At 38.6% G+C, this 26,364-nt stretch overlaps 1 protein-coding gene across 1 annotated transcript in view; it reads right to left on the reverse strand.

The window, feature by feature from the left end:
* HAO1 (hydroxyacid oxidase 1) overlaps positions 1-6,774 on the reverse strand; it is a 65,493-nt gene extending 58,719 nt beyond the window's left edge. The window contains exon 1 of the mRNA XM_032606456.1: positions 6,606-6,774. Within this exon, the coding sequence (XP_032462347.1) occupies positions 6,606-6,742 (137 nt within the window). The 5' untranslated portion in view covers positions 6,743-6,774. The remainder of the gene's footprint in view (positions 1-6,605) is intronic.
* Between the last annotated feature and the right edge of the window lie 19,590 nt (positions 6,775-26,364).

Raw genomic sequence — 26,364 nt, forward strand, 5'->3', positions numbered from 1 at the left:
AACGGTTCAGTCATCCTGAAAATTTGCCCCATTTCCTTTTGTAGTGAAACTCTCCCCCATCCAATCCCCTAACAACCACTGATCTTTTTTTTTTTTGTCCCTATAGTTTTACTTTGCAAGAATATCATACAAATGGAATCATATATAGTCGACCCTTGAACAAGGTGGGGGGCGGGGTGGGTGGAGGGGGTCAGCCCTTTGCACAGTGAAAAAACTTTACAGTCGGACCCTCCAGATCTCCAGTTTCACATTCACGGATTCAAGCAACGATGGATCGTGTAGCACCGATTCAGTGAAAAAAATCTCTGTATATGTGCACCTGCTCAGTTCAAACCCACTTTCAAAGGTCAGTTCTAGTATGTGGACTTTTGAGTCTGGCTTCTTTCACTTAGCCTAATGCTTCTGAGATTCACCCATATTGCTGCATGCATCAATAATTGTTCTCTTTGGTTGATGACTAGTATTCCACTGTAAGAAGGTAGCACAGTTTGTTTATCCATTCTCAAGATAAGAGACATTCGGAATCTTTCAACTTGGGGTGATTATGAATAATGCCACTATAAACATTCACTTAAAGGTTTTTGTGTGAATATAGCTTTCATTTCACTTCTTCCAAGCCATTTTCAAGATGGTATAGAATGGCATGGAGGTTAGATTAGAGTTTAAGAAGATATCCTATGTCTACTTCAGCAGTATTTTTTCTTACAGACGGTAGCTTCAGGGAACTACTTTTAAAATTTGATGTGGTTTCTTCAAAATCCTTGATCTGAATTCAGTATCCACTGAAGTATGATGATAAGGGAAGTTTTTATTTTAGTTTAATTGAGCATTTTCATGAACAATGTTATTTGGCAAAGACAAGTTTTTGGCTTGAATTTTTGACCCCTGAACATTATCTTAAATTACTTTTTCTGTAATACTTTTGTGTAGCAATGAAAGTTACTAACAAACCAAGAATCAAACTAGTAAATTTTACAGGAAAACTAGTTCTCTTTTCTCTCAGCAAAATTTGTATCTCTTATTTGTTCAGGATTATTTTCTCCTCATTAGTAACTGATTAAAACTGAAAAAAACACAGCCCCATTTCTAATGAGCACTAAGGCAATAAATATGTGAGTACACACATATACGTACCTAACTAGCACGTACCTTTCAGGACCTAGATTTAACTCTGCTTCTAGATAGATCAAGATTTTTTATTAATACAGTGAAGTGTGATTTAGTAAGGGAGTCACCAAAATAAATTGAACCTCCCAAGTCTTAACTGAAGCTTACTTCCTGTAGCAGAAGAAGCAGTTCTGTCTTCGTGTTGCCTTGAGGAATAGCTAAGGGTCTGTAATATAACCCTTCCTCACATAATAAAGTAAAAACATCCAGCCCTTGCAAGCATAATAAAGAAGTTTAACTGTGATTTCTCTGCAATTCCTTTGAACATCATAATTGTCATGATTTTCTGTCACACCACATGCTCTGCTGCTGGAAGTCTTTTCTTCTCGACTGACCCTCACAGCGTAATTCTTTGATCTCCATTCTGATGGGGGAGAGGCAGAAGCCTTGAAGAGAGTTTTCTACTACCAATCATCTCTAAGTGTATTATTAGAATGAGAGAAAAAGATTTAATAGCAGCCGTTGGCACGCTGGCCTTGGAAGGCATTAATATTTACATAGAGCTGAGGAAACAATGAAAGCTTTTATGAAGCATACACACAGAGCTGCGGGGCATCAGCCATGTGTGTGTGTGTGTGTGTGTGTGTGTGTGTGTGTGTGTGTGTGGCAGAAAGAACATTTTCAAATATCCAGTTCCCCTTTTTAAGGCAAGGTTCCCCTTTTAAGGCAAGCTACTTCCATCTCCAGGCAGTAGCTTTAGGCTTGGCCACGAGGTGGCGCAGTCACTTAAATAACTGTTCTTGCTTCCCACACACGTTATTTCCTGCCTTGAGGATGGCATTACAGACACCCGTCAACCAATGCACAAAATGCAATTCCTAGGCCAAATTAGATGAGATCAATGGAGTGGGAAATGTACGTTCTCTAGAAAGTCCTCCATATTTTGAAATTTTCCAAAGACCGATTACAACTAACCTTGTCAGGTAATTCCAATAGCTCTCCAAGCCCCACCCAATCCCATCCCCCAATTTAAGTGATTTTTTTCCACAGTCTTACATAAAACAGTAGCTGACTATAACCTTGGACTCTGCTCTTATGGGACCTCCACTTTGGAAAAAGTTATGAAAATTGACAAAATAATCGAGCCAATTGAATAATAAACCTCTTTCATAGGTTTCCTGAGTTAAAATAAGTGGGGCAAAAGTTGGGATCCATTTTGTTAGGGAAACCACTGACTGAAACAGCCTGCCCTGGCCAGGCCCAATAGTAAACACTTGCATGAGTTTTATTAAACAGGAGGTCCTGGTAAGGAACGCGACAAGCCACCATCAACCGGAAGAATTCAGGAAAAGTCGAAAGGAGAGGAGACTCCAGTGATCTGTCCTACCAACTTCCCAGAATCCTCCTCACTGGAATCCATCTTCGCTGAGTGATGCATGCGCCACCAGGAAGGACCCTGAGTCAGAATGATTGGCCAGAGACAACCCGGAAACTAATTCCATCACCGTAAAACCCAAGACTGCGAGCCACGTGGCAGAGCAGTCCTCCTGGGTTCTCTTCCCCTGCTGTTCTCCGTCCGGGCGCCCCTTCCCAATAAAGTCTCTTGCTTTGTTAGCATGATTGTCTCCTCAGACAATTCTTCTCCAAGTGTTAGACAAGAGCCCACTCTCGGGCCCTGGAAGGGGTCCCCCTTCCTGCAACATTTTCACATCCAACAAGGACCTTGATTTTAATTTATCATAAATCGGGTGATACAGTCCTCAAGAGGAGGTACACTGATGAAAGAAGACACCTGCTCATCACCCAGCTTTGAAGTCCTGTGCTGTTTTTGAATCCCACCAACTCAACACACTGAATTAATAAGTCCAGTAAGATGATCATATTGCATCTTAATTTCTCGAAATTAGTTATTCTAAACAATAAAAACACATGAAATATATGTATAAACCTACAGAATATGTGTATATAAAATACACCACAGTATTTGTAATCATACTTTTTACCATTCATTTGTAATATCGAGAGATCTTTAAGAAATTTAACTGAATTATTATCAACCTCTGAGGCATCCTGGTAAAGGAAGAAGGAGGGCAGGAATTTAAGTCTGAAGAAAACACAGCATGGTAAACATATTTAAATAGTCAAGCCATTTTTGGAAAGGCTTTGTGTGTAGTTAAGTTTCAGAAGGCCTGCGAATCTCCTGAAATGGTATGTGTGTGTGTGTGTGTGTGTGTGTGTGTGTGTGTATCTTCAAAAAACAAGAGACAATTAGCTGCTTTTCATAATGCAAGAGAAAAAGCAGCTTACTTACCTGTTGTGCAAATGAGCTGAATGATCCTGTGACGTTTACACCTACGAGAAGAACACTGCCAGTGCCACTGGCAGGTGTAGATTGCTTCTCAAATATTAAAGAGAGGGAATGATTTCACTTTTACCATCTGTTATTTGAAAGAAAACCACACAATTTTCCGAGTCTCTAAGTGATTTGCGAGGGACGAGGAGAGCTTCCTTTTCTAATATTACAGGGCTTCTAAATACCCAAATCAGAGAATTATATTCCACCAATGATAATTTCACAAGAAGCCGCAAAATATGTGCAGATCACGGTTTAGAAAGATACCCTGAGTTAATGTGTAAGAGAAACAAAGTACTGTTCTTTTGAAAATTAACTCCAATCAGGTCAGGCCCCATGAAACCTAGCAAGCTGACGTTTTTCTCTGTTCCTGTTATAATTGCGATAGGAAACTGTTCTTCTGGGTGGTTCTATCTATTTGACTTTATTTGTCCTTTTTTATGTGGGGAGTGGACACAGTAGGATTAGAGCCCCAAGTCTTAGCCAGAAATACCTCCAAGCAACCGTTTGGTCACATAAGTGGCCCGTGTCCCCAGAACTCCAAATCGTGGTTGTCAGGGCTGGGTACAGAGATAAAAGGTGTCATTGTGGATGACCATTTGCTACACTTGTGCCATGGGGAGGGGTATAAATGTCATAACTGTCTTTAAAATACTCTGTCATTGTGTCACAAGGGGTTATCTGAAGTTTGTTTATTTTGCCATCTTCATTTGAATCAAATGAGATGTTTCAGACTGATTGCCTTCATCCCATCAAGCCAAAGCCACCACCACCTCTGCAGAACATCTATTTTTAGTTCCACGTGATCAGCTTGATGACACAGGGTGAGGACTGAAAGGCCACCCAGCAAGTTACACAGCAAAGGAGGAACTGGGATGTTAGATAGGCAATGTGTGCTGCAATAAAAACTCCTCAGGTGGTTGATAATAATCCTCTCTCCTCCAGAGAAAGTTGATTAATACATTTTTCCCTTCTTTAAAGCTGAACAAAATTGAATGATCAAGGTTCGTGGAAAAGGTGGCATTGAAACCTCATTCTCATTATCTGTGTCTTGACCCTAAATTACTCGGTACTTAGGCTGAGTAAGTTGAGAATACTCACTGCAGAACCATGTAATTCACAGAAGTTGTGAGGTACTTTTCCAGTCCATATCTTGGAGGTCACCAGTCTTCTGTGTTTCACCAGGTTTCTAGAATTTCTAGGGTTGAAGAGGTGTTCTGTCTGCTTTGCTACACCTCTTTGCTTCCTCTTAAAGGCCTCCAGTGGGCCAATTGTTTTGGGTCCAGTTTGCATCAATTCAACCCACCAGCACTATGGAGGCCCAAGGTCAAGATGCATCTACCTGAATGTAAGCTCCTGTGGACAAGAATTTTCTTCATCTGGCTTACTGCTCTATCCTCAGCATGTAATACTGAATCGAGCCCATTGAGAGTGTTAATGTGTGAGGTAATTAATCAACTAGCATGGGGTGAAGGGTGGTAAGGGGTGAGGAAGGCTGTGTATAAGTGGAGTAGGTGGTCACCTGAGCATTGTGCCCCAAGGAATGCTGAGGGACACCAACTCCACCATCCTGTCAAGCCCCTGAAATTTCCTTGGTTAAAATTACCTATTTGTGGGCTTCCCTGGTGGCACACTGGTTGAGAGTCCGCCTGCCGATGCAGGGGACACGGGTTCGTGCCCCGGTCCGGGAAGATCCCACATGCCGCGCAGCGGCTGGGCACGTGAGCCATGGCCGCTGAGCCTGTGCGTCCAGAGCCTGTGCTCCACAACGGGAGAGGCCACAGAAGTGAGAGGCCCACGTACCGCAAAAAAACAAAAAAAAAAACAAAGTTACCTATTTGTGTTCAAGTGTTGCTTTCAGGAGACTACTAATAGGCAAACCACATCACCTGGTGATGAGTTGACATGGGCCCAAGAAGGGGCATCTTCCAAGGACAGAAAATGTTGAAGGGACCCCAAAATATTACATAACAGTTGGAAAAAATCATGCAGAATTTTAAGCCGCTCCACTCTTTGCCAGCTTTTCCCTTCCCATAGCTCCCCCAGCGTCCCAGAAAAGATCTGAGACAAAGTCAAGGCTTGAAGGAGTTTTGGGAAGCCCCCCACCCCCTTTCACCCCACTCTCAGGCTCCTGCATGGATTTGCAGATGAATCGGTGCTGCTTGCCAGGACCCACCTTGGTTAGAATGATTTCACTTCTCCTAACTTACACATAGAAAAATGATTTTGAGTGATTTTGCTCTAGGCTAAAGAAGAAATGAGGAAGGCAGGCAGATTCTTTCCCCTGGATACTTTTTGCCTGTTTTCTTTAATTTTTCATCCTCCATGAGTGCCCACGACATTTGCTGGCTTCACTAAAAGCTATTATATAAGATGAATGAGCCCCAAAGACTATAGTATATGGAGGGCTCGCCTCTCCTGCTCCAGCAAATAAACCATTTCCTAATTGCTGAGAGAAAAAGGGGTTTTCCTCCTTTAAAGTTACTTTGTTTCTTGTTTTTATTACAAATAGAAAACATAAACCATGATATCTACCATCTTGGGCTTTGAAATATGAAAGTCAAGGGCAAACTAATTTGGGAAGAGTGATGAAGCACTTTGAAGGAGAGATGAAACAGCAAAGTTGAAAGAGTAATGCTATATGGACAAACTGGAATCTAAGGTGAAAATTTAGACAATGGTAATCAAAATGAATGATAGTGGAAAGCCAGCAGGATGGGAACATCTGAGGCGAACATCTGAGGCAACCATCCGATCTGGTTTGACCAGATAAGATGGCTATCTTATGTTTAATGTTACTAGTTTCCTACACCATAAAATAGACCATCATTGTCATACTCAGAGAAAAAGAAAATGGAGTCATCAGGATTTGTCACCATTTTTATACACAGTTAAATGTATAAAAATGTATGTATCCACATAATTCCAAGTGAGGAAAGTTAGGGTTAGCTTTTTTCAAGATTCCCAGGCTTGGAATATGTTCAAACAAGTTTAAAGCCCAACATTTCTCACAGCCCTATGAATTTCGCCTCTCTACTAAGCATAATATCTAGACAAATAATTCCACACCATCAACATTAAAGCTGAAAGATCTTGATAGAATGTTTCTGTGTAATTTTTAAATATGATTTTTAAAAATTCTTACCTGGAAAATGCTGCAATATTATCAGCCAAGGTTTCCTGATCATTTGCCCCAGATTTATAATAGTCATATATAGACTTTGGAAGTATGAATTTAGCATGTTGTTCATAATCACTGATGCAAACAAGCCGGGTGAACATTTTCCTGTTGCGAACCCTGGGATATTTTTCTTTTTTTTCCCTGTGTTGCTTTCTACATCCTGACAATTCTGTTATTTGTCAATTATTAATAGACTTTTTCCAAAGTTCAGATTTAGTTTTCTGTTGTGTACATTAAGAGAGCAAACATATGCTTAGACTTTGAAATTTTATTTGCAGCTGTCTGCCAAAGAACAGGTAGTACACCTAAACCACAAGAAGTTGGGTTGGGGAGGCAACAGGAGGGGATTAGGTGTTTGTCACATTAAAAAGGCAGAAGAAAAAACAAACAAACAAAAAAAGGCAGAAGAATGAGTAAAAATTAAAAACCTAGAGAAGTACTTGCCTAAAGCCGCTCTTAACTCAGTTCTGCCTAAGGCTGCTTCTTCCCCAGGGCATGTGCCTTTGCTGCCTAACTGGTACTGGAATAGGCTGCCCATTCATTTTCATTCCATGTTTGGATCATGCACATATATGAAAAAGAGCTTATGAAATGAATGGGGCATGTGTTACTGGAAGGGGGACCCCTTCCAGGGCCCGAGAGTAGACCCTTGTCTAACACTTGGAAATGAATTGTCTGAGGAGACACACGTACTGACAAAGCAAAAGACTTTATTGAGAAAGGGCGCCCAGGGGGAAAGCAGCAGGGTAAGGGAACCCAGGAGAACTGCTCTGCCACGTGACTCTCAGTCTCGTTTTATGATGATGATAATCTCATTACCTTTCCAGATAGTCTCTGGCCAGTCATCTTGCTTGCAGCCATATTTGGTCTGACTCAGCATCCTTCTTAACTCTCCTCTTGCCTTCTTGGCTCGCACCTCTCAGCCAAGATAGATTCCAGTGCAAGGTTTCTGGGAGTTTGGCAGAACATATTATGGGCTGGAGTCTCCTCCTTCTTTTTGGCCCCTCTCGAATTCTCCTGGTTAGTGTTCGGCAACAGCACTGTGTTCCTTATCAGGACCTCCTGCTGAGACAACTCATGCAAGCCATTTATCATATGCCTGGCCAAAGCAGGAGGTTTCAGTCCGTGGTTCCCTTACACATCCAGTAAAGGCAGGGTGTCTACACAATATGAAACTCAGCCGATTATAAACATTTGGCTTTAACAAGGAACATTAAGGCCAAATTTACAGTTAATTCTTAGAACTTTATCTTGTTCTGGAGAGGATGCAAGCAAGTGCCAGTCCAAAAGATCATGTGATCTCAATCCAAATTTCACTCAGTCATGGAACGAACACCTGGAGCAGATTCATATTAGTAAGAAATGACTCAGAAAGCAATGGCTTTGACATCAGTTAGACCTGGTTTTCAATCTGGGAGCCCCCACTTAAAACTGCTCACATGCTGTCCAGCAGCTGAATTCCAACTGCCTACACCTCTCTGAGAATGCTCTTTTAAATTTGGAGCCTGCTTTTCCATCCACATGGCATGCTAAAGTGCTATGGAATCAATGCCCCCTGGAATAATCCTCCACCGAGGGCTTAGTGGAATTGGTGTATAAATACCAAATCCCTCACTCCTCTGGGGGTTAACTCGTAGGTGTGTGTTCTACGGTGCAGGCTTCAGTTGCCCGCAAGTGTTAGTAGGTTGCTAAGCCACCCTGTGTTGGCTGCCTTCCCTTACAATCTCACTCCCCTAACAATCTCACTCCCCTACCCTTTAATTTAATCAAAGAGCTGTTAGGATTAACATTGAATTATAGGTAGGTTTATTCCTCAAGTTCACAAATGCTTACTTTTTGCTTCAGTGTAGTGATAACTAAATTGACCCTAGAAATACTATTGGAATGTGAAATTCTGTTAATATGTTAGGGGAGTTCTAAAAGAAATAACTCCATCGCACAGTTAACAAAATCATTATGAAAATTGATCTGATATCTTACCTGCTGCGAGAACTGATTCAAAAGTTGCATATTAAAGCAAGAACTTTTATTTACATATTCATTTATTTGCAACTTCGACATATTAAAACTTTTAACACCTTGCAATTAAAGTAATTTTGATGCAGAGGCAATTTATCATTCTAGAATGAACCTTAAACAGGTCAAGTGCTTGAGAAGCTAAAGGAGATAAGGGCCAGTGGTTCCCAAAGGGTGGCCCTAGACCAGCGATGTCAGTCTCACCTGGAAACTTTTGTTAGAAATGCAAGTTCTCAGGCCCCTCCCCTGTCCTGCTGAATCAGAAACGCTACAGCCTTTTGTGCTGTAACAAGCTTTCCAGGTGACTCTGATGTACAGTATGGTTTGAGAACCACTGCTCTGGCTCGATTGAGAGTAAAGGAGGATTTATTTTAAGAAGCTCGAATTAAAAGAAAAAGAAAAAATTCCATTCTCATCTGTACTATTGCAGCCGGCAGCTGATTTGGTGTACAAACCATATTTGCAGATAAACTAAATATAGTCCCCAAATAGTTTCATGAATCTCTTGGTGGAGAGAACTAAAAGAAGTGGGTGGAGTTTAGAACTGCTTCTGTTAATTTGTGATAATTATGTTGTTTAAATATCTCACATTTTTTCAGAGACAATACATTCTGTAAAACTCCACTCTAGGCCTCTGTGAAGTGAGAAGCTTGTTCAAGCTGCTAATGGTTGCACTTGCCCATCGCTGCAGACCACCCAATTTGGGAATCAGGATGGTAAATGGCCAGGAGATGGCCTCTGCTGCTGGATTTGAACTAAAAGATAGAGGGGTTTTTTGCTTTTTTACTTTTTTTTACACTGGACTTTCTTTATTCATGTCAACCCTTCTTAACATCCCAATAAAATGTTCAGCAGAATAATGTCTCTTACAAGGGTAAAAAATATTTCATTGTGAGTTTGTTAGCCGGAAACTGGGTTTGCCTCTTGGTGGGTGTTGAGACAATAGACAAAATCAAGCCAACGATCTGGAGAAGGAAGGATTTATTATTACTTGCAGAAAGTAAGGGAAGATTTATTATTACTTGTGGAAAGTAAGGGGGTCTTTCCCAAAGCAGTGTCTACCCTAACAGCAAAATTGGGGAAGTTTTTTTTGGAATTTTATTTTATTTTTTTATACAGCAGTTTCTTCTTAGTTATCCATTTTATACATATTGGTGTATATATGTCAATCCCAATCTCCCAAAAATTGGGGAAGTTTTAAGCAAAGGGTAAATGTATATTCATGAAGGAGCTGGAGCAGAGAATTCAGCATAGAATTAGGGCAAAGGTCGACAGAGTCCAAGTTTTAGTTGATTGAAGTTATGAGGGTCAACTTAATCATTCCATCCTCCACCTGGGGGGAGGGGGGCTTAGTTCCTACAGAACTCAAAGATACATTATTACATATATCCCTTGAGGAGGAACTAGGACTCTGCTTTATCACTGCACTATTGTTTGACTGTCTTTTCTCTGTTCCTGCATTCTCTTGTTCCCTTGAGATCATTAATTACCTAGACCTTTTCAAGGGCAAGCATTGCAGCCATGCTTAGATCACTAAAATGGCTCAGGCCAAAATGGCTTCTTTTATGCCAGAAAAAGAGAAGCCAAATGTGGTCTTTTCCTCTGGGGACCCTCCTACCCTATCTGCCTACAGTTTTACTTTGCATTTTCCTGATTATTAATGAGTTTGATAATCCTTTTATGTTTGTTTATTGGTTTTTTATGTTTCCCAACTTGTGAAATGCTTGCTCATGTCTTTGGTGAATTTTTATATTAGATTTGTTGTTGACAGGTAGAATTTCTTTATATACTTTGGATACATCTTTTGTGGTTATACATATATAAGGTACATTTTTACTAAGTTCTTGACGTTTTTCCCACACACAAAATGCCAATGTCAGTCTCAAAGCTGCCTGATTAAGGACAAGTGTTTAGATAGTCCCCATTTTCTTTCTCTTCCTTCTTTCCTCCTTTTCTTTCTCCCTCTCCCCTTCCTTCTCTTTGACTTTATCTTTAACTTCATTTTCTTTCTCTTCTTTTTCTTCTTTTTCTTCCCTTTCCTCTTCTTCATCCCCCTCATTCTCTTACTTTTGTTCCTCTTTTATCCCTCTCATTCTAATTAGAGTCAAGTTCTAAATGGGCAAGTTGCCTCTAGCCAGGTGAATTTGTTTTTTTCTGGTTCATCCAGTAAATGTGTTGCCCTTTGAGGTCCTGGCTTTGAGCTGCAATGAAAGCATGCACAACTGTTGCAAGCTTCTGGAAAGTTTCCCTCTTTCATTCTGTGCAAAAAGGCAGGACTTTGCAACAGTCCCTGGCAGTGGTCTGAAGATGGAGATGAGGTGCAAAGAGTTTTCTTGTGCTTCTCCACTACACTGGTTAACATCTTTTTGAGTATCCACCTTGAAAGTGATATGGTTTGTCTTCTGTTCCCCAAGGTCCATGAAGCAATTAAAATAGAAATCCAATTCAAGGGTTCAGCACATGCCCTTGGAGGAAAATTGTCTCTGCTTACCTCTCTGGGCTCTTGCTCTCATTCAACTTTTGTCTGTTTATTCCTTACTATTTTATGAAGATGCCGATGCCTTTTGCACTGTGTTACTCATTATTGCTCTTCAGCAAATAGATCTCTTGTCTTCCAGGCTCATCCTAGTATTGCATGTCCTGATTTACATGTGGTATGGTTGGGTCATAAAACCTGTTGGCCAAAGAATCATGGGTGGAAGTGTAGTGTGTCAATTCTGGGACAGAGAATTTAATAAGAACTGAAACCCTCTGGGTCTGTTGTTTCCTCTGCCATGATAACGAACAGTATTAATACCAGACAGGGCCCTGTGGGGCTCCTGGGTACAAAAGTTTTCTGTGTCCCCCCTTTCTTTGATTACAGGAAATAGCCTTCATTCAGCCTCCGTGAACTTCCCTGAGTTCCAAGGGGCAAATTCAAGCAGTTGTTAATTAGGGAAGGGAGGGGATGCAAGACAAGGGAGAAACAAACAGTCAGGAGAAACAATAGTGCAGCCTTGGGGCAAGGTCCTTGTTTCCCATCAAAGGATATACACAACAATATCTTTGAGCTGTTTTACAGATACTGAAACCCCCTCCAGGTGGGAAAAGTTAACGATTAACAATGGTATGCTGCCCACGAGCAAGTAGTCCCCAGACCAGTTGGAACCTGAAGGTTGATGATGCTGACTCCTACTTACCTCACCATCAGCCCATCAGAAGAATGTCCATGAGTGGATCACACCCTCTTTGAACCATTACTATAGAACTTCTCACTATCCTCTCCAAGTGGGGACACATAGTTTTTTGAGGCAGGAGGTCACTGTGTCCCCCTTTGCCTGGGAAAGTGACAAAGTTTTCCTTTTCTTCTTTACCCAAAACTCTGTTTCCAAGATTCAATTTGGCACTGGTGTATAGAGAAGCTGAGCTTTCGGCATCAATTTTCCAAATAGTGGCTGTTCCAGCAGCCTGAGTTCCCAAATGTGGGCATCATGGAGCATAGCCTCTAGCCAGTACAAAATGGTTACAGAGTGTGAGCAAGAATAAACTTTTGTTGTTTTAAGAGACTGACATTTTGAAGTTTTTTACTACTGCAGTACACCCTGACTGACTTAAAAATAGTATTAGAGAAAGAGTAACAAAAAAGAAAAAATGTTGGGTATTTGGTTAGGGGGTGAGTAGTAGGAAAACTATTAAAGTTAAGAAGGATTAAAATTCATGTCATGCAGTGGCAAAACCATTATTATTCATATCACTAGCAATAACTTGGAAGGCAGATCACCTACTTAATGAACCCCTAAGGGAAAGAGTTGGAAAGCAAATATATAGCATGTGTTGGCTACTATTTAGCTGTGTTGGGTGCATTACTACAAGAAAAACAAGCTCACAAAGACTTGGCTGATTTATGCACAGGGAAAAAAAAGATTCCCAAAAAGAGAGTCCAGAAATGTGGAGATTTGAAAGGCTTGCAGATGCTACTTGTTCCCAAACCCTGTCAATAAAAATTTAAAAGATGTTTGGGTGATAAATGTCATTTCAAACTCAGTTCTGTGCAAGGATCAAATCTAGGGCACATCCCTCACACTCCTTGTTAACACAACTGAATGAAGTAAGCCATCTCAGAGCAAGACCCAAAGAATATGATGCTCAATAAATCCTTTCAACAGGACAGCATGACAGGGAAAAGAGTAAAAAGGAGTGGCTGAGATATCCAAGTTATGACCCAGTCCTTCATCATCCCAAATTTAGTGACACAAAGCAAGATCTGTTTTGATATGCTCATAGATTCTGTACATCAGGAATCTGGACAAGGCAAACAGGGATGGCTTTATGCTCTTCCATGATGTGTTACCTCAGATGATATGACATGAATATATGGGGGCTAGAATCATCGAGGGGCCAATCACTCACATATCTGGCACCTTGGCTGGGATGTCTTAAAGGCTAGAGTCAGCTGAGACAATCAATCAGACAACCTACAACATTAAGCTTCTTCATGTCACTAGGATTTCTTCACAGCAAGGTAGCTCAGGTGATTGAACTTCGTACATGATGGTTTAGCACTCAAAGAGTGAATGTTCTAACAAACAATGCATAAGCTACATGGCTCTTTACAACCCAGACTCAGAAGTCACATAGCACCACTTCTTCTGCTTTTGGTCAAAGCCATCTCAAACTCAAAGGAAAGGAGACACAGACTTCAACTCTTTTTTTTTTTAAATGGACCTACAATTATATTTCAGGTGTACAAGATAGTGATTCAATATATTTTTCTTTTTAACATCACTGACAGTTATTTATTTATTTATTTAAATTGAAGTATAGTTGGCATACAAAATTGGTTTCAGGTGTATAGCATAGTGGTTCCACATTTATGTACATTATGAAATGATCTCCATTATAAGTCCAGTAACCATCTGTCACAATACAGTTATTACAATATTATTGATTGTATTCCCTATGATGTACATTACATTACCATGACTTATTTATTGTATGGCTGAAAGCTTGTACCTTTTAAAACCCTTTACTTATTTTGTCCATTTCCCTACCCCCATTACCTTTAGCACCGCCAGTTTTTCTATATCTATGAGTCTGTCTCTGTTTTCTTCTGTTGATATATGTGTTTGTTTTTTTAGATTCCACAAATAAGTGAAATCATGTAGTAGTTGTCTTTCTGTCTGACTTATTTCACTTAGCATAATACCTTCTAGGTCTATTTATGTTGTCCCAAAGGCAAGATTTCATTCATTTTTTTAATGACTGAATAGTATTCCATGGTGTGTTTGTACACACACACACACACCACATTTTCCTTCCTTATCCATCCATTGATGGGCACTTAGGTTGCTTCTGTACCTTGGCTATTGTAAGTCATGCTGCAATGAACATAGAGGTGCACGTATCTTTTTGAATTAGCATTTTCATTCTCTTTGGATAAATACCCAGCTGTGGAATTGCTGGACCTTCTGGTTGTTCTATTTTGAATTTTTTGAAGAACCGCCATATTGTTTTCTATAGTGGCTGTAGCAATTTGCATTCCTACCAACAGTGCACAAGTGTTCCCGTTTCTCTATATCCTCACCAATACTTGTTATTTGCTGCCTTTTTGATAATAGGTATTCTGACAGGTGTGAGGTGGTATCTCATTGTGAATTTGATTTGCATTTCCCCATGATTAGTGATGTTGAGCATCTTTTCATGTGCCTGTTGGCCGTCTGCATGTCCTCTTTGGAAAAATGTCCATCCAGGTCCTCTGCCTATTTTTCAATCAGATTTTTTTTGATACTGAGTTATATGAGTTCCTTGTATATTTTTGTATAAGGATATCAATGCCTTATTAGATATGTGATTTGTAAATATTTTCTCCCATTCAGTAGGTTGCCATTTTGTTTTGTCGATATTTCCTTCACTGCGCAAAAGCTTTTTAGTTCGATGTGGTCCCATCTGTTTATTTTTCTTTTGTTTTTCTTGCCTGAGGAGACATAACCAAAAAAATTGCTAAGACTTATGTCAGAGAGCTTACTTCCCATGTTTCCTTCTAGGAGTTTAATGGTTTTAAGCTTACATTTAAGTCTTCAATCCATTTTGAGTTCATTGTTTTATTTTATTATTATTTTTTATTTTGGCTGCCTTGGGTCTTAGTTGCAGCATGCAGTATCTTCATTGAGGCATGTGTAATCTTCATTGCAGCACATGGGCTTCTCTCTAGTTGTGGCATTCAGGTTTTCTCTTTGTAATTGTGGCACACAGTCTCCAGGGTATGGGGGCTCTATAGCTATGGCACACGGGATCCAGAGTGTGTGGGCTCTGAAGTTTGGTGGCACACAGGCTCTCTCGTTGAGGCATGTGAACTCAGTAGTTGTAGCATATGGACTTAGTTGCCCTGCAGGGTGTAGGATCTTGGTTCCCTGGCCAGGGATCAAATCCATGTCCCCTGCATTGGAAGGCAGATTCTTTACCACTGTACTACCAGGGAAGTCGCTGGGTTCATTTTTTTATATATGGTATAAGACAGAGACTCAAACTTTTTGTTGTTCTTGTTGTTCATTGCTATATATTCTTTTTTAAAAATCACCTTTATTGGAGTATAATTGCTGTACACTGCTGTGCCAGTTTCTGCTGTATAACAAAGTGAATCAGTTATATGTATACATATATCTCCATATCCCCTCCCTCTTGCACCTGCCTCACACCCTCCCTATCCTACCTCTCTAGGTGGTCACAAACCACCAAGCTGATCTCCTTGTGCTATGCAGCTGCTTCCCACTAGCTATCTATTTTACATATGGTAGTGTATATATGTAAATGCTACACTTTCACTTCATCCCAGCTTATCCTTTCACATCCCTGTGTCCTCAAGTCCATTCTCTATCTCTGCGTCGTATTCCTATCTTGACCCTAGGTTCATCGGAACCATTTTTTTTTTTTTAGATTCCATATATATGTGTTAGCATACGGTATTTATATTACTCTTTCAGACTTAATTCATTCTGTATGACACTCTAGGTCTACTCACCTCAAAACAAATAGGCCAATTTCGTTGCTTTTTATGGCTGAGTAATATTCCATTGTATATATGTTCCACATCTTTATCCATTCACCTGTTGATGGACACTTTGGATACTTCCAAGTCCTGGCTATTGTAAATAGTGCTGCAATAAATATTGTGGTACATGTCTCATTTTGAATTATGGTTTCCTCATGGTATATGACCAGTAGTGGGATTGCTGGGTCATATGGTAGTTCTATTTTCAGTTTCTTAAGGAAACTCCATATTGTTCTCCGTGGTGGCTCTATCAATTTACATTCACACCAACAGTGCAAGAGGGTTCCCTTTTCTCCATACCCTCTCCAGCATTTATTGTTTGTAGATTTTTTGATGATGGCCATTCTGACCGGTGTGAGGTAATACCTCATTGTAGTTTTGATTTGCATTTCTCTAATGATTAGTGATGTTGGGCATCCTTTCATGTTGGCAATCTGTATATCTTCTTTGGAGAAATGTCTGTTTAGGTCTTCTGCCCATTTATGGAATGGGTTGTTTGTTTTTTTTAATATTGAGCTGCATGAGCTCCTTGTAAATTTTGGAGATTAATCCTTTGTCATTTGCTTCATTTGCAAATATTTTCTCCCATTCTGAGGGTTGTCGTTTGGTCTTCTTTATGGTTTCCTTTGCTGTGCAAAAGCTTTGAAGTTTCATTAGGTACCATTTGTTTATATTTCTATTTCTCTAGGAGGTGGGTCAAAAAGGATCTTGCTGTGATTTATATCATAGAGTGTTCTGCCTATGTTTTCCTCTAAGAGTTTGATAGTGTCTGGCCTTACATTTAGGTCTTCAATCCATTTTGAGTTTATTTTTGTGTATGGTGTTAAGTGTTCTAACTTCATTCTTTTGCATTTAGCTGTCCAGTGTTCCCAGCACCACTTATTGAAGAGGCTGTCTTTTCTCCAGTGTATATTCTTGTCTCCTTTGTCAAAGATAAGGTGACCATATATGCGTGGGTTTATCTCTGGTCTTTCTATCCTTTCGATTGATCTAAATTTCTGTTTTTGTACTAATACCATACTATCTTGATTACTGTAGCTTTGTAGTATAGTCTGAAGTCAGGGAGCCTGATTCCTCCATCGCCGTTTTTATTTCTCAAGTTTGCTTTGGCTACTCGGAGTCCTTTGTGTTTCCATAAAAATTGTAAAATTTTTGTTCTAGTTCTGTGAAAAATGCCATTGGGAGCTTGATAGGGATTGCATTGAATCTGCAGATTGCTTTGCGTAGTATAATCATTTTCAAAATGTTGATTTGTCCAATCCAAGAACATGGTATATCACTCCACCTGTTTGTATCATCTTTAATTTCTTTCTTCAGTGTCTTACAGTTTTCTGCATACAGGTATTTTGTCTCCTTAGGTAGGTTTATTCCTAGGTTTTTTAGTCTTTTTGTTGCAATGGAGAATGAGATTGTTTCCTTAATTTCTCTTTCAGATTTTTAGTCATTAGTGTATAGGAATGCAAAACATTTCTGTGCGTTAATCTTTTATCCTGCTACTTTACCAAATTCATTGATTAGCTTTCATAGTTTTCTGGTGGCATCTTTAGGATTATCTATGTATAGTATCATGTCATCTGCAAACAGTGACAGTTTTACTTCTTCTTTTCCTATTTGGATTCCTTTTATTTCTTTTTGTTCTTTGATTGCTGTGAGTAAAACTTCCAAAACTAGGTTGAATTATAGCTGTAAGAGTGGGCAACCTTGACTTGTTCTTGATCTTTAAGGAAATGGTTTCAGTTTTTCACCATTAAGAACGATGTTGGCTGTCAGTTTGGCATCTATGGCCTTTATTATGTTGAGGTACGTTTCCTCTATGCCCACTTTCTGGAGAGTTTTTTCATAAACGGGTGTTGAATTTTGTCAAAAGTTTTTTCTGCATCTATTGAGATTATTATATGGTTTTTATCCTTCAGTTTGTTAATATGGGGTATCACATTGATTGATTTGCATATATTGAAGAATCCTTGCATTCCTGGGATAAACTCCACTTCATCATGGTGTATGATCCTTTTAATGTGCTGTTAGATTCTGTTTGCTAGTATTTTGTTGAGGATTTTTCATGTATCTTCATCAGTTATATTGGTCTGTAGTTTTCGTTCGTTGTGACATCTTTGTCTGGTTTTGGTATCAGGGTGATCATGGCCTCATAGAATGAATTTAGCAGTGTTCCTCCCTCTGCTATATTTTGGAAGAGTTTGAGAAGGATACATATTAGCTCTTTTCTAAATATTTGGTAGAATTCACCTGTGAAGCCATCTGGTCCTAGGCTTTTGTTTGTTGGAAGATTTTTAATAACAGTTTCAATTTCAGTGCTTGTGATTTGTCTGTTCATTTTTTCTTTTTCTTCCTAGTTCAGTCTTTGAAGTTTGTACTTTTCTAAGAATTTGTCTATTTCTTCCAGGTTGTCCATTTTATTGGCATATAGTTGCTTGTAGTAGTCTCTCATGATCCTTTGAATTTCTGCAGTGTCAGTTGTTACTTCTCCTTTTTCATTTCTCATTCAGTTGATTTCAGTCTTCTCCCTCTTTTTCTTGATGAGTCTGGCTAATTGTTTATTAATTTTGTTTATCTCCTCAAAGAACCAGCTCTTAGTTTTATTGATCTTTGCTATCTTTTCCTTTATTTCTTTTTCATTTATTTCTGATCTGATCTTTATTATTTCTTTCCTTCTGCTAACTTTGGGTTTTTTTTTGTTCTTTCTGTAATTGCTTTAGGTGTAAGGTTAGGTTGTTTATTTGAGATATTTCTTGTTTCTGGAGGTAGGATTGTATTGCTATAAACTTCCCTCTTAGAACTTCTTTTGCTGCATCCCATTGGTTTTGGGCTGTTGTGTTTTCATTGTCATGTGTCTCTAGGTATTTTTGGATTTGTACAGTGATCTCTTGGTTATTTAGTAGCATTTTGCTTAGCCTCCATGTGTTTGTATTTCTTACAGTTGTTTCCTGTAACTGATATCTAGTCTAATAGCGTTGTAGTCGGAAAAGGTACTTGATATGATTTCAATTTTCTTAAATTTACTGAGGCTTGACTTGTGATGCAAGATATGATCTACCCTGGAGAATGTTCCATGAGTACTTGAGAAGAAAGTATTCTGTTGTTTTTGGATGGAATGTCCTGTAAATATTAAATAAGTCTATCTGGTCTAATGAGTCTTTTAAAACTTGTGTTTCCTTATTTATTTTCATTTTGGATGATCTGTCCATTGGTGAAAGTGCAGTGTTAAAGTCCCCTACTATGATTGCGTTACTGTCAGTTTCTGCTTTTATGGCTGTTAGCATTTGCCTTATGTATTGAGATGCTCCTATGTTGGGTGCATAAATATTTACAGTTCCGTGTTCTTCTTGGATTGATCCCTTGATCATTATGTAGTGTCCTTCTTTGTCTCTTGTAATAGTCTTTATTTTAAAGTCTATTTTATTTGATATGAATATTGCTACTCCAGCTTTCTTTTGATTTCAATTTTCATGGAATATATTTTTCCATCCCCTCACTTTCAGTCTGTATGTGTCCCTAGGTCTGAAGTGGGTCTCTTGAAGACAGCATATATATGGGTCTTGTTTTCATGTCCATTCAGCCAGTCTATGTCTTTTTGCTGGAGAATTTATTCCATTTACTTTTAAGGTAATTATTAATATGTATGTTCTTATTACCATTCTCTTAATTGTTTTGGGTTTGTTATTGTAGGTCTTTTCCTTCTCTTGTGTTTCCTGCCTAGAAAATTTCCTTTAGCATTTGCTGTAAAGATGGTTTGGTGGTGCTGAATTCTCTTAACTTTTGCTTGTCTGTAAAGGTTTTAATTTCTCCATCGAATCTGAATGAGATCCTTGCTGGGTAGAGTAATCTTGGTTGTGGTTTTTCCCTTTCATAACTTTAACTATGTCTTGCCACTCCCCTTTGGCTTGCAGAGTTTCTGCTGAAAGATCAGCTGTTAACTTTATGGCGTTTCCCTTTTATTTATTTGTTGCCTTTCCATTGCTGCTTTTAGTATTTGTTCTTTGTATTTAATTTCTGGTAGTTTGATTAATATGTGTCTTGGAATGTTTCTCCTTGGATTTATCCTGTATGGGCCTCTCTGTTCTTCCTAGAGTTGACTATTTCTTTTCCCATGTTAGTGAAGTTTTCAACTATAATCACTTCAAATATTTTCTCAGAGATTTCTTTTTCTCTTCTTCTTCTGGGTCCCCTGTAATTCGTATGTTGGTGTATTTAATGTTTTCCCAGTGGTGTCTGAGGCTGTCCTTAATTCTGTTCATTCTTTTTTCTTTATTCTTCTGTTTGGCAGATATTTCCACTATTTTGTCTTCCAGGTCACTTATCCGTTCTTCTTCCTCAGTTATTCTGCTTTTGATTCCTTCTAGAGTATTTTAAATTTCATTTACTGTGTTGTTCATCATTGTTTGTTTGCTCTTTAATTCTAGGATTTTGTTAAATGTTTCTTGTATTTCCTCCATTCTATTTCTGAGAATTTGATCATCTTTACTAATTACTCTGAATTAGTTTTCAGGTAGACTACCTATTTCCTCTTTTTTTTTGGTCTGGTGGGTTTTTACCTTGCTACTTCATCTGCTGCATATTTCTCTGTTTTCTCATTTTGTTTTATTTACTGTGTTTGGGGTCTCCTTTTCCCAGGCTGCAGGTTTGTAGTTCCTGTTTTTTGTGTGTGTGTGTGCCCCTAGTAGGTGAGGTTGGTTCAGTGGCTTGTATAGGTTTCCTGTGGAGAGGACTGGTGCCTGTGGTCCAGTGAGTGGAGCTGTATCTTGTCCTTCTGCTAGGCAGAGCCATATCCAGTGGTGTGTTTTGGAGAATCTGTGAACTTAGTATGACTTTAGGCAGCCTCTCTGATAATGGGTAGGGTTGTGGTCCTGTGTTGCTAGCTGTTTGTCATGGGGCGTCTTGCACTGGAACTTGCTGGCCATTGGGTGGAGCTGGGTCTTAGTGTTGAGACGAAGATCTCTGGGAGAGCTCTCGCCGATTGATATTACGTGGGACTGGTAGGTTTCTGGTGGTCCAATATCCTGGACTCAGCCCTCCCATCTCAGAGGTGCAGGCCCGACAGCCAGCTGGAGTACCAAGACCCTACCAGCCACTCAGCTCAGAAGAAAAGGAAGACAGATTTATGTCATAGAGTGTCCTGCCTATGTTTTCCTCTAAGAGTTTTACAGTGTCTGGCCTTACATTTAGGTCTTTATTCCATTTTGAGTTTGAGTTTACTTTTAAGTATGGTGTTAAGAGTTCTAATTTCATTCTTCTACATGTAGCTGTCCAGTTTTCCCAGCACCACTTATTGAAGAGGCTGTGTTTTCTCCACTGTATATTCTTGCATCTTTTGTTGTAGATAATTGACCATATAAGTGTGGATTCGTTTCAGGCTCTCTATTCTATTCCATTGATCTATGGGTCTGTTTTCATGCCAGTACCATACTGTTTTGATGACTGTAGCTTTGTATTATGATTTGATTTCAGGGAGCATGATGCCTTCAGATATGTTCTTCTTTCTCAAGATTGTTTTGGCTATGAGGAGTCTTTTGTGTTTCCATACACATTTTAGAATTATTTGTTCTAATTCTGAAAAAAACGCCAGTGGTATTTTGATAGGAACTTCATTGAATCTGTAAATTGCCTTGGGTAGTATGGTCATTTTAACAATATTAATTCTTCCAATCCATGAAAACAGGATATTGTTCCATCTGTTTGTATCATCTTCAATTTCTTTCATCAGTGTTTTATAGTTTTCTGAGTACAGGTTTTTTACCCCCTTAGTTAGATTATTCATAGGTATTTTATTCTTTTTTTGATGTGGTTGTAAATGGGATTATTTTCTTAATTTCTCTTACTGATAGTTCACTTTTAGTGTACAGCAATAGATTTATCTATATTAATTTTTATTGTGCAACTTTACCAATTCACTGATGAGCTCTAGTATTTTGCTGATGGCATCTTCAGGATTTTCTATGTATAGCGTCATGTCATCTGCAAACATGACTTCCTTTCCAATTTGGATTTCTTCTATTTCTGTTTCTCATCTGATTGAGGCTAGGACTTCCAATACCATGCTGAATAAAAAAGTGGTGGGAGTAGACATGCTTGTTGTTTTCCTGATATTAGAGGAAAAGCTACAGTTGAGTATGATGTTAGATGTGAGCTTTTCATATACAACTTTTATTATGTTGTTACATTCCTTCTATGTCCAGTTTGCTGAGAGTTTTTATCATAAATGGAGGTTGGATTTTGTCAAAAGCTTTTTCCACATTTATTGAGATGATCATATGATTTTTATTCTTCGATTTGTTAATGTGTTGTATCACGTTGATTGGTTTTTAGATATTGAACCATCCACCTTGCATCCCTGGGATAAGTCCATGGTGTATGATCCTTTTAATGTGTTGTTGAATTCTGTTTACTAGTATTTTAAGGTTTTATGCATCTATGTTTATCAGTGATATTACCCTATAATTTTCTTTTTTGTGTGATATCTTTGTCTGATTTTGGTATCAGGGTGATACTAGCCTCATAGAATGAATTTGGAAGCGTTTCTTCCTCTTCAACTTTTTGGAAAGATTTGAAAAGGAATGGTGTTAACTCTCCTGTAAATGTTTGGTAGAATTTACTTGTGAAGCCATCTGGTCCTAGACTTTTGTTTGTTGAGAGTTATTTATTACTGATTCAGTATCATTACTGGTAATTGGCCTCTTCATATTTTGTATTTCTTCCTAATTCAGTTTTTGGAAATTGAATGTTTCTAGGAATTTATCTGTTTCCTCTGCATTGTCCATTTTATTGGCATATAATTTTTGTAGAAATTTTTTATGATATTTTTTAGTTTATGTGTTGTTCGTGAGTTTTCCTTTTTCATTTCTGATTTTATTTATTTGGATCATCTGTCTTTTTTTTTTTTTCCCTTGATGATTCTAGCTAAAGGTTTATAAATTTTGTTTATCTTTTCAAAGAACCAGCTCTTAGTTTCATGATGTTTTCTAATATTTTAGCCTATTTCATAATTTCTGCTTTGATCTTTATTGTTTCTTTCCTCCTAATAACTTTGGGTTTGTTCGTCTTCTTTTAGTTACTTTAGACATAGGTTTAGGTTATTTATTTGAGATTTTTCTTGTTTCCTGAGGTAGGCTTGTATCTCTATAAACTTTCCTCTTAGAACTGTTTTTGCCATGTCCCATAGATTTTTGAATTGTTGTGGTTTCCATTTTCATTTGCCAATAGATACAGTTTTTATCTCCTTTCTTATTTCTTCAGTGACTCACTGGCTGTTTAGTAGCATACTGTTTAGCTTCCACGTGTTTTTGGTTTTTACAGACTTTTTCTTATAGTTGATTTGTAGTCTCACAGTACTGTGGTCAGAAATGAGGCTTGATATGATTTCAATATTCCTAAATTTATTGAGATTTGTTTTGTGGCTTAGCATGTGATCTATTCTGGAGAATGTTTCTTGTGTGCTTGAAAAGAATGTGTATTCTGCTTTTTTAGAATGGAATTTTATAAATATATTCCACCTGATCTAACGTTTCATTTAAGGCCAGGGTTCCCTTATTGATTTTTCTGTCTGGATTATTGGCCCATTGTTGTAAGTGGGATGTTCAAATCCCCTACTATGATTGTATTACTATCAGTTTCTCCCTTTACATTTGTTAATATTTGCTGTAGGTATTTATGTGCTTCTATGTTTGGGGCATATATATTTAAAATGGTTATATCTTCTTATTTGATTGATCCCTTTATCATTATATAATGTCCTTCTTTGTCTCTTGTTACAGTCTTTGTTTTAAAGTCTATTTTGTCTAAGTATTGCTACTCCACTTTTCTTTACATTTTCATTTGCATGTAATACCTTTTTCCATCTTCCATCTCCTTACTTTCAGTCTGTGTATGTTTTTAGACTGAAGTGACTCTCTTTTAGGCTGTTTTATTTTTTAATCCATTCAGCCACTCTATGTCTTTTGATGGGAGTATTTAGGCCATTAACATTTAAAGTAATTATTGATAGATATGTACTTTTTGTCATTTTGTCAATTGTTTTCAGGGTGTTTTGCAGTTCTTTTTTGTTCCTTTCTGCAGCATTTGTTCTTTTCCCTTGTCATTTGATGACTATCTTTAGTGTTATATTTGGATTCCTCTCTTTTTTGTGTTTGTACCTATTATAGAATTTTGGTTTGTAGTTTCCATGAGGTTTATATATAGCAATATATATATATTTAGGTTTATGATCTCTTAGGCTCAAACACATTCTAAAAGCCATGCATTTTTACTCCCCCACCAACATTTAATATTTTTGACATCATATTTCACATCTTTTTGTTTTGTGTATTCCTTAACTACTTATGGTTGATGTAGAAGATTTTAATTCTTTTGTCTTTTAACCTTTCTACTAGCTTTATATGTGGTTGATCTACTACCATTACTACCAGTGAGAGGTTTTCATTCATAATTTTCACACATCTAGTTGTGGTCTTTTCTTCTGCATTTAGAGAAGTTCCTTTCATATTCCTTTTAAAGTTGGTTTAGTGGTGCTGAACTCTTTTAACTTTTGCTCGTCTGTAAAACTCTTTATCTCTCCTTCAAATCTGGGTTATAGTCTTGCTAAATAGAGTATTCTTGGTTGTAGAATTATTCCTTCCATCAGTTAAAAAATATGACATTTCCTTCTGGTCTGCAAAATTCTTGCTGAAAAATCAGCTCATGTTCTTATGGAAGTTCTCTTTTGCATGACTAGCTGTTTTCCCTTGCTGCTTTTAATATTCTCTCTTTAGCTTTAATTTTTGCCATTTTAATTGTAATGTGTCTTGATGTGGACCTCTTGAGTTCATCTTGTTTGGGATTCTCTGTGCTTCCTGGATCTAGATATCTGTTTCATTTCCCAGGTTGGGGAAGTTTTTAACTATTATTGCTTCAAATAAATTCTCTGCCCCTTTCTTTCTCTTTTCTCCTTCTGGAACCTCTATAATGCAAATGTTAGTAGGCTTGATGTTGTCCCCAAGGTCTCTTAAATTGTCCTCATTTTTTAAAATTCTTTTTTTCTGTTCAGCTTGGGTGATTTCACTATTCTGTCTTCCAGTTCACTGATGTGTTCCTTTGAATGATCTAATCTACTGTTGATTCCTTCTAGTGAATTTTTTATTTTAGCTATTGTATTCTTCATCTCTATTTGATTCTTATTGATATATTTTGTCTCTGTGTTAAACTTCTCACTGTATTTATCCATTCTTCCCCTGAGTTCTTTGAGCATCTTTATGATCTTTACCTTGAACTCTTTTTGGGTACTTTGCTTTGTTCTGTGGTTTTATCTTCCTCTCTTTGGAGCATAGCCTTTTGTTACTTCATTTTGCCTAATTCTCTGGCAGGGGGCATTGTACATATCAGGTAGATTGATTACATTTCTCAATCTTGGAGAAATAGCTTTTTAGAGGAGACATCATATGGGGCCCAGCAGCACACTCCTCTATGATCACCAGAGATATGTTATCTAGGGGTGCCCCCTGTGTTGGCTGAGTGGGCCCTTCTCTTTTAATGGGGCTAAATACTGTGGGTGCACTGGTTGGTAGTGCTGGCCCCTGGCCTGGTTGACTGCCAGGCCCTGTCTTGTACAGAAACTGCTGACCACTGCTGGGCAAGGCTGGGTCTTGATGTGGCTGGCTGCATGGCCCAGGGGAACCTGGGGCTGGTGTCAGCCCACTAATGAGCAGGGCCTTGGCCTTGAAAGTCCTGGGTTGGTCCTGGCCTGTTGGTGAGCAGTGCCAGTGCCAGTGGAGTGGGTGGTAGGGCCCAGGGGTGCTGGCCCACTTGTGGGGGCCAGGTCCTGGTGTGGCTGGCTGAAGATGCTAGGGGAGCCCAGGACTGGTGCCAGCTGCTGGTGGGTGAAGCTATGAAGCCATATAACCAGCTGCTTGGCCTAGGGTGTCCCAGAGCTGATACTGGTTCACTGGTGGTTGGTGCCAAGTCCTGGCACTGCTGAGGTCCCCTTTCTTGAATGTGTAGTGCAAAACTAGAACTACCAACCACCTTGGTCTCTACAGAGAGTGCTTCAGCAACATCTTCCACTGGTAATTTCAATGCTAGTGTATTACCAAGTAGTATTTTCTAAATTGATATTAAATACAGGTACCACAAGACTCTTTCAAGTATTTGTCTCTTTCTTACCAAATTTTACATTGTCAGGTCATAGGAAAAAGAAACAGTGGTTAAATTTCATGTTGGTGACCTATGCTGCCAAAATGGTATGTTTTATGTGTTAAAAGAAAAACTTTACCCTTCACCTCTCACCTTCCCCATGACCCTCCCCTCTAAATACCCTTCTATGGAGGATGACTCAGCCGACAGGTCCATTCTTTGCCTTTCCCAACCTTTTCCCTCTTTCTTCCTGACATGCAGTAAGCTCCAGCAATTATAAGACAAAGATGGGTGTCTGAGCTAAAGATGGTGAGACAAAGAGACAAAGAGCCTGGGTCCTGAGGCTCACAAAACCACCTTACCAACTCCAAACCACCTGCCTTCCAACTTCTTTCATATAATGGAGCATAACACTTTATCTTATTTAAGTTCTTTATATTTGGTGCATCTTTCACTAGCATCCAAACACAGTTCCTGATTGACCCAGACCTCAATTCATTGGAATGCCCAGAAAAGAATTTAATAAGGTAATAAGGTATATAACATATTATATATACACATATA

Source organism: Phocoena sinus, chromosome 15 (assembly GCF_008692025.1).
Source record: "Phocoena sinus isolate mPhoSin1 chromosome 15, mPhoSin1.pri, whole genome shotgun sequence".
In the NCBI taxonomy this organism is placed as follows: domain Eukaryota; kingdom Metazoa; phylum Chordata; class Mammalia; order Artiodactyla; family Phocoenidae; genus Phocoena; species Phocoena sinus.